The following is a 14,032-nucleotide window of genomic DNA, read 5'->3' as shown; positions in this document are numbered from 1 at the left end:
TTGCTTGGTTTGTTTTAATAGGCAGGGTGAACACTAAGGAAAGGCTGAGCTGGTTTGGAATTATCAGACAGGAAGATACTATATGTATGCTATGTAATAATGAATTGGAACATGTATATCACTTGTTTCTAGGATGTGCATTTACGTGGTAGGTGTGGAGTGCTTGGATATCAGGATTTGGTTGTCAATGGTCTTATCTGGGTTCGATGAAAGAGCACTTTCTCAGTTGGAGAGAGGAATCGAGGAGTAAGGAGGATCGTAAGCAGCGGCTGAGGTGCTTGTGTGCGGTCATTTGGAATATATGGATGGAAAGGAATAACAGGCTTTTCCAGAATCAAAGCAGAGGTGTTGAAGAAGTCATTAACATGATCGTGAGAAGCGTTAATGAGTGGAGTGGTGTTGATCCCTTTTGTTGTTGATGGCTATGCCGAAGATGACATGGGGAGTTTATGTGTTTGATTTAGTTATTTAAGTAAGCGTATGCTGCTTGTCTAGCTCTGTTCGCTCCACTATACTGTGTTGAACTCTTACTTTCAAAAAAAAAAAGATGACAAATAGAGTTGTTATTAGTTAAGTTAATCTTTATTTAAGTGATTATCCACGGCTTATCTCTTTTACCAGAAGATACTATCTGTTGACCATTGAATAAGAAGGTAATAAATGCCTATCACATTACATAACAAAATTTTCACCAACTATAAAAAGCCACCAAAGAAATATACTCACAACTCAACTTAGTATAACAAAAAATAATGTTCCATAACCAATAAAATTTATTATTTTTAATTAATATTAGTAAATATTTTAAAGTTTAAGTTGCCTTATCTCTCTTCATGGGGAATTCAAGTGGCCCATCAAATGTTATATATATATGATGTCATATTGTACAAGGATAGTTGAAAATCAATGTTAGAATAAATACATAAATGATCTCTTCTACTATGACTAATTTTTTAATTACATGACACAAATATAAAATATGAGATCCATATCTTCATCTCTCACTTTTTAGACAAATCAGATACAATTATTCAAATTCTCTAAGAACCAAATAAATTTTCTACATAAATATCTGTCAATAAAGTGTCTACTTCTAGTGTGTGGGGTTGAGAGAAAACTAGTTAGTTAAAACATGTGCAATGATTTCTTGAAAAAGAAGGTATGAATTGAATTTAAAATTTACTAATTTAATCCTACTCTCTGCTTCATGTCATGTTAGAGGACATGGCAACCCGAGTTTAGTTTATGGATGACTTGCTGTTGCGGGTTTGGCTTTGTATATTATATTCTTTGCACCTGGAATGGGTCTTGTTCCTTGGGCTGTGAACACTGAGATATACCTTGAAGAGTTTAGATGAATATGTGGTGGCATGTCTGCAACAATTGTCATCATGTCTATTAACTTCCTTTCTTTTGTGGATGCGATTGGGATTGGTGAGTTTTATGATTCTTTTGGCTGTTGCTTGTGTTGCAATAGTTTTTGTGATTTTCTGCATGCCAAAGACAAAAGGGTTGACTTTTGAAGAAGTTTCAAATATTTAGAAGGAGAAAGCTTATGAAAAAAATAATAACATAGAGAGAATAGTTGAGCAAGCAAGTACATGATCAACAACTTTTCCAATACGCCTAAAATTTGTGAAAGCACGAAAAGTCATAAAGCTAGGGTTTGAACATGAAATGAAGAAGAATAAAAAATAAAAGGAGAAGAAATAAAAAATGCAATATATATGTACGTGCACATGTGTCAGCGTGCTTACTGGCAGCTTTGGCCAAAGAAAAGGGGAAAACGTTAATGGAAAAGACAGTGATGAGTGGTGACATGTGTGATATGCAATAGAGTTAGTTAGATGAAGTGAGAATCTGTTATAGGATCAATTGAGTGTTAGCTATTGATGTGTTATCCTTCATTCTTAGTGTGTAGATAAGTGAGGTAGCTTCAAGTGTAAACTAATTCATTCCACTATCAATTCAATTTCATATTCTAAGTTCATTCTATTAACTTTCTCTTTGGTTTTAATCTCTTTCAATACTTTTACATGATATCAGAGTTGGTCATGATCAATCTTGGCCTTAACTCTCATCATCATCATTATTATCGTTGCTAAGAACACCTTAGTTCCTCTACTGATAAGCAATATTATTTTTTAACGATAAAACAAAAGGTTATGCCACAATGATGAAATTGAATATTTTCAGCACATGAAGAATGTATGTAAATAGACTTGTATTTAGACGTGTGTTATCAAGGACGGATTGAGGTTCAAAGGAGGAGGACACTTGCCCTCACTAAGTTTAAAAAAAAGTAATAGTTTTATACAAATATATATTATTGTCCCCAGTATAATTATATTTTTACCTCCACAAAAAACTATAAAATTTTATTTTGAGATTTATATTAATTTTTTTATTAAATTTATATATAAAAATATTTACTTATTTTAAAAAGAAAGAGAGAAAATTTATTGTAAATTAAGTTTTTATTATTTTATAGCAACATATCTGAAGGTTGTAGAAGGTTTAGAGAAGGGGAGTTGAATCTATGCCTTTCTTTTTGTTACTGAAATAACCTCTTTTTAAATGAACTTGCAATTCTGATTCTGTTTGAACTCAGCAGCGAAAATTTATGAGACAATTTTGTTTTGTCTCATGAATATCAGAAAACAGAACAGAGCAGAGAAGAGAAAAGCTACCACCACCATGTATCCTGGTTCGGTTGCCTTGTGCTATGCAACCTACGTCCAGTCTCTTCCACAACAGTGGTGGAATTTCTACTATAGTTAAAGTATTACATACACCAATTCCACAGGATTAACACAATCATTTCACACTCAAGTTCTAACCTAACTTGACATTGGCTATGCTAATACCCAGGGGCAGAGCTAGACTAACTATTTAGGGGGGGCGGTGTTTAATAATTTACTAAAAATATTTTATATTACTATTTCTATTGATAAAATAAAAAAATAAATATATAATCTCAATTAAAGTATGATAATAATATATTAAAGTTACCACTTACAGTTTTGTATCATAAAAATGTTATTCGACGTTTTTTTCTATTTTCAAAATCATCTATAATTGAATTTGTATTGGAGTAGTAATAGTAGAAGCATCTTCATTCTCTTGATCTTTTCTTTTAAAAAATGTATCAATGATTTTGAACTTACTCATAATTCAAATGGCCAAATAAGTTCCTATAATTAAAAATATATTTAGCAAAAAGTGTAAATTACAATCTAGATCTTTTATAAAATATAAAAATTATATTTCAATTCAAAATAAGATATTAAAATTCAGAACAATAATACTAATATTGTAGTATAAATAATATAACCTTGTAATTAAATAGTTAACTAATAAAAAAACTAAATATACAAACTAACATATAATAACAAAAACTTAATTAACAAATAATAATAAATTAAGTAAATAACTAAATATACTAAAAATATAAAAAAATTAGATAAGACTAACAGAAAAATAATAATAGAAAAGTCAATAGTTCAATAATTTTCTTAAAATAAAAAAGAATAAAAATAGAACCTTTTTTGATAAACAGTAGTGAAGAATCACTTGTTGAATTACTATCTTTTTTCTTAATTTGCAAAAAAAAAAAACAAGAGTCAAAGAGGTAATAGATAAGAAGATTAAAGAGATAAAGAAAAAGAAGAATAAGAAAAGTAAAAAATTGTTACCTGCAAAGTGAAAGTAAAAAGTGTAGGAACAAAAAGAGAGATTGGAAAAATATGCGAACAAAAAGGAAGGGGGGCTGGGCGGCTGGCAAATAAAAAAAGGGGTGGGAATTGGGAATTGGGAAATGGGCTATTAGGAAAGGGGGCTGGGCGGCTGGCAAATAAAAAAAAGGGTGGAAAATGGGAAATGGGCTATTGGGCTATTTTTTTAATGAATTAAGGAGGGCTGGGAAAGTAATACAAAAAAAAAGGGAGGGGGCTGGGAAATAAAAACAGGAGGGAGCTAGACTTTTTTTTAAATGAAAATTAAAATTTTGGGGGGGCCATTGCCCCCCTTCAATAGTATGTACCTCCGCCCCTGGTAGGCAAGTTGAGTTGAATTGGTGCTTACCTGGTCTAGATCTAGCTAACAGAGGAGGTAACTAAAAATCTTCTAACGCGATCGAATGCAAATGTGAAGACCCAATTCTTCACAATTTCTTCTCTAGTCTGTGTGAAAGGAGAGAAATAGCTAGATTTTTTAGCACTCTAGCATTTAAGAGAGCTACATCAAGAATTGATACGGATGTCTTGCCGTTTTCCATCATGAGTTTTTTGCATCTAATGTTGCTTTTCTCTTTTTGTTATCTCTATTTCTTTCATCTATTGATAAGTCTCTTGGAAGTCCCTCAATTTTTTTTCAATCCCTCTAATGTGAACATATGTTTCTAAATTTTTTTAAAATAAATATTTTCATTAGGAATATACATTAATTTGAGGGTATTTACAGATTTTCATCAAGTGCCTTATCTCATTTACAGTGTAAACAAGATAAGTTTGCTATATCTCGTTTACACTGTAAACGAAATAAGGCACGAACACATGGTAATGTATCACGTTTACAAACGTGATATGATACGAGCCTTATCTCGTTTACACTGTAAACGAGATAAGTCCAGAGAGCGACTATAAGTGGAAGTCATTCACAGTGTTTCAGACTCCATATTTCTCTCACATTTCTCTCATTTCTCTCTTTCTTACACTATTTTCTTGATATTTATTAGTTCCTCGGACATTATGGCATGCCCGGATGCACGGGACCTTGACATCAACTGCCTCAACGCTAGTTAGTACATTGCGGGAGCCATCGACTTTGAGGTTAGTGTTATCTTTATTGTTTAAATTAATAAGTCTATGCGATTTTATTTCAAGAACTTTTATAGAGTTAGTGTTTTAACAAATGAGTAGGCTGGATGATATTGAGGTAACACAGTTTAGGTTAGTTGGCAAGTTAGTAACATGAGTTAGGTGTATAATTTACTCATAGTGAAAGTTAGATAAGTAATTACTTTGATTTGATTAATTAATTAAATTTTTTCACATACCGTGTTAGGGAGACAACTCTGCAACGCTTGGAGCAATCACGGCACCTCATTGTACAACTCCTCCCAATCACCATATATCTAGGCAATTGCCTTTTGTTTTACCATCCAAACCTTCTAGTATGACGGCTTGAAGTTATAGCTCTGTCTCACTATTCTCTGTAGAACAGGAATGGTCACTGATGGATTGGACTGTATGAGTGGCAGGATGATTTTGCATATGAGATTGATGTCCAACTGTTGGTGATCCTGTGACATGGTGGGGCCAGACACGTGTGTGGTCCGCCGAATTTACGCACTTTCCTAACCATTTTAAATACAGTCGAATTAAAATCTAAACAAAATAAGAACGATGAAGAAGACAATGAATTAAAATATAATAACACTCACCAATATATGAAATTCTGTCGGAGGGCGACACGGAGACTCCAAGGACAACCATCTGTAAATTTCCGGCAATGTATGTGATACTTGAACTGATCCGACTCGACTATTCGATACTCGGCACTTCTCCGGATGCTGTAATTCATCACGCCTTGCAGCACTGCCTCTTTGCTTCTGAATCTATGAACAACCTGAAACTCCACACCACCATCGGTGTTGTAATCGTCGGCCCCCATATTCAAAAATGAAGTTTCCTCGTGCATTGCATCCAAATCTAATGTATGGTAGTAGCTGAGTACAGATGATAACTTTGGAATTCGACGCGGAACAGGCAAAAGGTATTGAACTGATCCATCAACAAGAGTCTCAGGTATGAACTCATTGTCGCTGTCGTCGTCGTCAGAGGAACCACTTTCGTGGTTATCGGCAATGTACTCTTCGTCGGATTCCCCATCCTCAACGTCTATGTCCTGCACTGGACTAGCACAGTGCAACGGTCGTGGTGTGAGCGGAGGGTCATCCGGTACAAAATTTGAGCCGCCAGCACCACCACCACCACCATCACGAACTTATGCAGAAAGCTCCATCACTTGTTCAACTATAATTCTGCCGTGCACGTCAAACAAGGCGCACATGCTTGCTCATCGCCATCGAGCTAGAATAGACGAAACCGAAATACACCATTCCCCATCGGTGCTAGCATCATAAACCCAACTCTACCAACCCCTTTTCTCTCACCACCACCGACGTGCGTTAATATCATACTCTTTAACTCGAAAAACGAATTTGCTCTTCGAGTTCAGAACAATGCAGGATTTTCATACTCAAATATAACCCTGCTGTCATTGTTTCTCATCTGACAGTTGGGATACACCATCACAACAAAGAAACCACTGTCACTAGATATTTTTGCTAAATTTTTTGAAGAAAAACAGTAGAAAAAGAAGAATTGAGATATTTTTTAGGAATACCAGCGGTTTCCTAATCCTTTTATAAGGAGTTATTTTTGTCCTATTCTATCTTGTTTACTGTGTAAACGTTTTTTACTCCCATGTATCTCGTTTACACTATAAAGAGATAAGTTTTGTCATATCTCGTTTACATGACTAAACAACTATTTCTCACGTATCACGTTTGTAAACGTGATACATTATCACATGTTCATGTTTTATCTCGTTTACAAATAGTTAAACTTATCTCGTCTACAGTATAAACGAGATAAGACACTTTATGAAAATTGGTAAATATCCTCAAATTAACGTATATTCGTAATTTAAATATTTATTTTATTTATTTAAAAAAATCCTATGTTTCTACCTTATTCAATTAATAAAGTATTAATATCTTTTAAAAAAAATACATTTATGCTATATCTATTTATAATAAATTAATAATTAATAAAATTATTTTAATTGAGCTTTAGACGCACTTTTTATTTATTGTAGACTATTGACCAATATGTATTTCTGAGTTAATACTAATTTTTTTTTCTTTTTTACGTTAAAAATATTAGCCATATTCATTTGCGTTCTGTATATATTTGGTTTAGTGCTCCTCACTTAGCTTTTCTTTATCTTAGTTTAGCGTGTTTTTCCTATTTATAAATAATCTTTTTATGTTGATATTCTTGTTCAACATAATTTATATATCATTTTAGAGTTTGAATATACTCCTCTATTTCAAAATATATTTTTTTTATACTCAACGGAACTTACACTCATATTTTAAAATATTTGTCACCTTAGAGTAGTTTTGTAAACCCCGAGAAAATAATAAATAGTTAGCGAATAAATTAATTATTAACCAAAGTGATTAGAAAATGGGATTTGATAGTTTAATGTGATAGAGAAAATTAAAACGAGAATTTCGATACTAATTTTAAAGAATTTCGATACTAGTTTTGTAACTCCAGATTTCTATTTTCATTTCTTTAGTCTAAATATTGTTAGTAGGCCTAGTCATAGAATGAAGTTAGGAAATTGTAGTAACTTGAAGGTGAAGAAAGATTTGTTTAAAAGGTAATAAGTGATTAGAGGAGATGGTATTTGATCGATAAAGATGAGAAAAATGGTATAAGAGGTAACTGAGAGAGTAAAGTGACATTAATAATGATGAGATGAGACATGAATCTTAATGATGTTCAATAATTGAGAATGATGAGATGAGATGTGAATCACTATGAGATCGGAAATGATAAATTGTAAGAAACGATTGAATAACTTGAGTTTGGGGCGTTGCCCTCCCCATGTCAGTCGGGATTTTTTCCATGGTTATTATTGAGCTTGGGGTGTTGTTTTTCCATGTCAGCTTGGGATTCGTCCCATGGATAACATTCAGCTTGGGGTATTGTCTTCCCCATATCAACTTGGGGTATTGTTTTCCCTATGTCAGCTTGGAATTCGTCCCATGGATATTATTAAGCTTGTAGGCGTTCTTTTCCCCATGTCAGCTTGGGGATTCTCCCCATGGTCTATTTTTGAGCTTGAGAACATGTCGGGATGGCTACGTAACCGACAGTTGATACCAACGGCCATAGGATAGGCATGCATCATATGCATTTGTATGTATGGCTTGTTTGTGCATTAATTGAGATTGCCTAATTGATTATAATATGCTAATTGTCATAATTGATATCTGTATTCTACCTGTGCTTACTTTGTCTGCTTGTCTGTCTTTGTAATTACCGGAGATGGGGGAACGGAGGAAAGGCGGAGAGATTGAGGATTATATTTAAGTTCCAGCTAGATTTAAGGAGGTGATTTAGTTGAGAAAGCCTTAGAGAACCACCCTGATTTATGGTTTCTGTTTAGTTCTTTAAGTTTTATAATCTGAGTGTCGGCATTGTAGGATTGCCTCTGGCATTTGCAGGACCTTATATATTATGTGCATGGCACCTTTATCATGCTGAGAACCTCTGGTTCTCACCCCATACTGTGTTGTGTTTTTCAGATGCAGGTCGAGAGACTGCTCGCTAGGCGTCTGGACTTCTAAAGCAGAGTAGTTCCTCGGTTTATTTTGATATATAGCTTATGTATATACATATACTTAACTCTCTCCAATTGACTTGTTATTTTGTTCCTCTTAGAGGCTAATGGAGAGCTAGGATTTTATTTATGTATTTTGGGCTTTGGGATATATATATATGTATGTAAATATTCTCCAGCCAGCCTTGGCTTCGCAGGCTAAGTTAGGAGCTTGTTATTTTGTATCTTTTTGGCTCTCTACCCCTAGTTTCTGTTATATTATATTCGTTGACTGTCGATTTCTTCGCACGCAAGTAACCACGTTCCTGAGCGTTGCGCTGTTTAGTTTCACAAATTTTGTTTGACCAATCCTTCAAGGCTCCTAGTATACTACATTCTTTCGACTATTATATATATTTATATCCTATCTTAAAGGTCGTAGCACCTCGCCACCTGTGTTTTACATCCTAGGTGTAAAACTCTATGTGGTAGGGTGTTACAAGTTTCGGTTCATTGAAAATTTAATATATTTAAATATAAATTATATCCTAATACAATAATGAAGTTTCAATGCATAAAATTTTTAAAGTAAAAGTATCTTCGAATGCAAGTATTATTTAACCGTGTTTTTCAATTTTATGATTTTATTATTTTTATCCTTATTTTAAATATTAATTTTTAATCATTATTTACAATTTTTGAAACAGAATTTTCTGTCAAAATAATATATTTCTTTCCTAGAATTGTAAAATCTAATAATTTTTCATATCCATATTAAATACTAATTTAGGAACTAATTCTTATATACACCATGAAAGAAGGGTGATTTTTTCTCTAATTAGTTATCACAAATATTTAGGAAAAGAGAGAAAAAATATAATAAAAAAGGATAAAAAAAATTGATGAATGGTTATAAACTATAACATGGGGCTTAAAATTTTTTATTCGAACAGGAAAATATCTCTAGTTTCGGAAGGATAGAATTAAATATCTCATGTTTATCGTTAATTTAAACTAATTAATATAGAACACAACATGATTAATATATGTGCATGTCGTAATTTATTGACTAACGGTATATTTTTAAATAATAAATATACCACAATTTCAATGGTTAATGATAGCATTTTCGTTGACCGTCAAATAAAAAGATGACAAATAACTCTAAAATCATACACTTGCATTAAAAAAATTATTCTCTTGTTGAGCGAGAGAGAGAGAGAGAGAGAGAGAGAGCGAGAATGATAAGGATCCTAGGGTTTGGAATCGAGAAGAGTATCGGCGGTTAGAGAATGAATCCTTCTCCATTTTCGTGAGTAACCTCCCAGAAGACATATCAAAGAGGGAGTTATTCTGCCTATTCAACTGGATGAGACGTATCAATGATATATATCTATCCCAAAAACAGAAAAATGGATTCATATATATGTTTGCTTTTATTCGGTACACGACAAAAGGAGGAACTTTGAAAGCAATAGCGGAAATGAATCGATTGTGGCTGAGAGGTAAAGTTGTATCTATGGGAAAAGCTAAATATAAAAGAATGTTGGGAACATGGAACATAACCAACGGGAATAGAGGTGATGTCACAATTTCGATGGTAGTGGAGCATGATCCTTTGATATTTGGACGGGACCCAGGGACGAAGGAGGTTGAAAAAGAACCAAATGGAAATGGCTGGACTAAGAAGGTAGAAGTAGAAGCTGTGACAGAAAATTTGGAATGGCTGCAGAGAAACCTTGTAGGAGGGCATGACGAAGCCTATTGATTTTGATTCTTTGAAGGAAATGATTGCAAAAAACATCCCAAATGTAGTCTAAGTTCGAAAAATGGGAGCTTACAAAGCGCTCTTAACCTTTGATAGTGTCTTGCATACTAAGGAGACATACACATTCAACATGAACATGCTCCTACAATTGTTTCACAGTGTATGGAAGTGGGAGGAGTCGGAACATAGTGAAACTCGAAGAGTATGGTTGGAATGTTTTGGGGTTCCGTTGCATGCATGGTCAGTCAACACTTCTAGAACGATAGGAGGTCAATGGGGAGAAGTGGTTGGATGTGACAAAGAGACGGAATTGTGTAACTCGTTCACTGTAGGACGGGTCCAGATTGATACTTGTGTAATGGATGTGATTCAAGAATGGATCCATATAACAATTGGCGCGGGGGGTTTTGATGTTCTAGTGAACGAGATAGGACATTAGGCGTGTAATTTGCACTGTACGGCGAACAGGAGGAATGAAAGGGCAAGTATAGAGTGGAATCATGTTAAAAAAAAAGCAGGAACTCAGGAATGGTTACAAGGCAGAGACAGGGAACAGAAGCTTTGCATGGAGGAACCCCAGACGAAGAGTTGTCGATGATGGTAAACCGGAGCGACGATAAAGATAAGGGCAGAATCGTAATCGTAGACTTAATTTTAAATGAATGGATTAATGGCAGTAATGGCAGTAGAAATTATGATCGCGAGAATAGTGCAACGGTTCAATCTGTAACTGGCAATAATCAAGGAAGGTGCGTTAATTTTGGGGGGCTATATAGCTGGGTTATGTCAGGTCCTTTGTTGTTTTATGGGGGTTTTAATGAGATAGTACATGTGGAGGAAAGAAAAGGTGCAACTACTGTACCTCAGTCAGGGAAAGAATTCAGGAACTGGATACAAGATATGCAATTAGTAGATTTGGCACTCACTGATCGCGAGTTTACATGGTTTCGAGGTCGCTCTTGCAGTCATATAGATAGAGCTCTGGTTAATGTGGAGTGGCTTGAAGCGTTTCCAGAAACTTGGTTACGAGGGGGCCAAGGGAATTGTCAGATCATTGCCCCCATAATACTGGAGGACAAAACGCTGAGGGGAGGTCCAAGGCCGTTCCGAAGTCTAGATTCGTGGTTTACACATGATGGATTTCTCAGTATGGTTAAAGAGGAATGGAGAGGTTTGGGGGAGATACAGTTCACAGATAAATTGAAGGCACTAACAATACCGCTAGAGAGATGTGATGAACGGATTTTTGCTAGTAAAGAATTCACAATAAATTCCCGTTGCAAGTATAGTTTCTAAACCAAAAATAATCCTTTCATACAAAAATTTGGTTGTCACTAAAACAAACCCAAAAAAATTAAACCGAAGTATTTAAACCTCGGATCGTCTCTCAAGGAATTGCAGGGAAGTGTACTTATAATTGGTTATGGAAAAGTATCTTTTTGGATTTTTGAAATAAGGAACAAGAAAAGTAAATTGCAAGAAATTAAATTAATAACTAAGAAAACTCTTGGCAAGGTATGAAAATTAGACATCTTATCCTAGTTATCCTAATCAATTGTGATGAGAATTGTCCATTGCTACCACTTAGTTAACCTCTAACTATGAAGGAAGGTCAAGTGGATGAATCAATTTGATTCCTCAAGTCCTAGTTAACTCCTAAGGAAAGACTAGCTTTAGAGGGATCCAAATCAACTAGAAACTTTCAATTATCAATCAACAAAGGAGTTTGATAACTCAAGAGTCTCCAATTACTCAACCAAAGCCAAAAGGAGAGAAATCTACTCTAAAGCCCAACCAAGCATTTTATCAAACACTTGGAAGGCATAACATAAAGACATAGAAATTAATAAGAGATAATAAAACCTAAACAACCAATTGAAAGTATCAATAACATAAATTGAAGAAAGCAATCATAAATATAAAATACCTCAAATTGCATTAAATAGAGAATCAAATCTAACATGAGAATCCATAAACTAAAATAGCAACATAAAGAGATCAACAAGAAAAATAGATAACTAAAGTGCTAGAGCTAATAAGAGTAGAAGAAAACTAAATTAAAGTAAAATAGAAATATGAAATTGAGAAGAATTAAAGCTAAGAATCCTAAAACCTAGAGAGAGGAGAGAGCCTCTCTCTCTAGAAACTACTTCTAAAACCTAAAATTATGTGAATGAAAGTTGTGTGAATGAATGAATGATTCCCCCCACTCTGTAGCCTCTAATTTGTGTTTTCTGGGCCGAGAACTGGGTCAAAACCAGCCCAGAAATCGCTAGGGGCGAATTTTGATACGCTGAATTTTCGCAGATACACGCGTGCGAGCCGCTTATCTGCTGAGCAACCATGGAAAATTATATATCATTTCGAAGCCCCGGATGTTTGCTTTCTAACGCAACTAGAACCGCCTCATTTGGACCTTTGTAGCTCAAGTTATGATAGATTTAGTACGAAGAGGTCAGGTTGGACAGCTTAGCAATTCCTTCAATTTCTTGTATTCCTTCCAATTTTGCATGCTTCCTTTCTGTTCTCTAAGGCATTCCTTCCCTATAAACCCTGAAGACATTCAGCAAACATATCACTGCATCGAATGGTAATAAGAGAGAGTTAAAATTAGCAAATTAACGGCCAAAGAAGCATGTTTTCAACCATAGTACAAAATTAGGAAGGAAAATGTAAAACATGCAAATTATATGAATAAGTGAGTAAAAAATTGATAAAAACCACTCAAATTAGCACAAGATAAACCATAAAATAGTAGTTTATCAAGATGACACAAGGCTAATTTTGGGGAGATGGACAGTAAGATCACAAAGTTTGAGGAAGAAATCAAGAGAGTTGATGATATGGTTAGCAATGGAGTATATGATACCACGATGGAGGCTAGAAGAAAGGTGCTGGTTACTTGTTGTGAGAGATGGTATGTAAGGAAGGAAATGCATTGGAAACAGATGTCTCGGTCTCGGCACGCGAAGGAGATGGACAAAAATACAAGATACTTTCACAATATGGCTTCAGCAAGAAGATGGAACAATAAGATTGATACACTAGTGATAAACGGTAGAACGGTCAGAAATCAAGCGAGAATCAAGATAGCCATCAGAGAGTTTTACAAAGAATTATATCATCAGGAAGCTACTCCAATGATGGGCTTTAGAGATGGTCTGGTGGGAAAGATAGATGAGGATGATGTTGTGACCTTAGAGAGGATGCCGTCGGCTGAGGAGATCAGAGAGGCTGTGTGGGACTGCGAGTCCTCTAAGGTGCCAGGCTGTGATGGTACAACATGAAGTTCATTAAGAGATGCTGGGATGAGATTAGACCTGAATTTATGACAGCAGTGATGGGGTTCTTTAATTCTTTCAGGTTACCGACTGATAGCAATATTGCTTGGGTGGCATTGGCTCCAAAGTTCATTGGTGCAAAGGAGATCAAAGACTTGAGACCTATTAGTATGGTGGGGGTGCATCTACAAGGTCATCTCAAAGGTGCTAGTCAGGAGGATGAGATCAGTGATGCCAGGGTTAATAGGGGAGACTCAAAGTACGTTCGTCAAGGGAAGGAAAATACACAATGGGCACTTATTGCATATGAAACAGTAAACTGGCTTAAATAGAGAAAAAAGGAAGCAGCAATAATCAAGCTAGATTTCTAGAAAGCATATGACAGGGTCAAATGGAGCTTTGTGGACTTGGTATTACAAAAGATGGGCTTCGGGCATAAATGGAGAGCTTGGGTTATGGAGTGTGTGGCCACTGCATCTATGTCAGTATTGATAAATGGGTCACCATCTAAGCCTTTCAAAATGGAAAGAGGTTTGAGACAAGGTGACCCGCTTTCTCCCTTCTTATTTGTACTGGTTATGGA

The 14,032-nt window shown here is 34.9% G+C and overlaps 1 protein-coding gene across 1 annotated transcript; it reads left to right on the top strand.

Annotated features, from left to right (window-relative positions):
• On the top strand, positions 10,697 to 13,455 carry LOC107647623. The gene is made up of 2 exons (XM_016351688.1): positions 10,697 to 11,374; positions 12,961 to 13,455. Exons 1-2 carry the CDS (start codon positions 10,697 to 10,699, stop codon positions 13,453 to 13,455), a joined length of 1,173 nt encoding a protein of 390 aa, XP_016207174.1.

Source organism: Arachis ipaensis, chromosome B06, assembly GCF_000816755.2.
Source record: "Arachis ipaensis cultivar K30076 chromosome B06, Araip1.1, whole genome shotgun sequence".
Taxonomy (NCBI): Eukaryota; Viridiplantae; Streptophyta; class Magnoliopsida; order Fabales; family Fabaceae; genus Arachis; species Arachis ipaensis.
The sequence above is the reverse complement of the archived record's forward strand: the minus strand, read 5'-3'. Positions and strand labels throughout refer to the sequence as shown.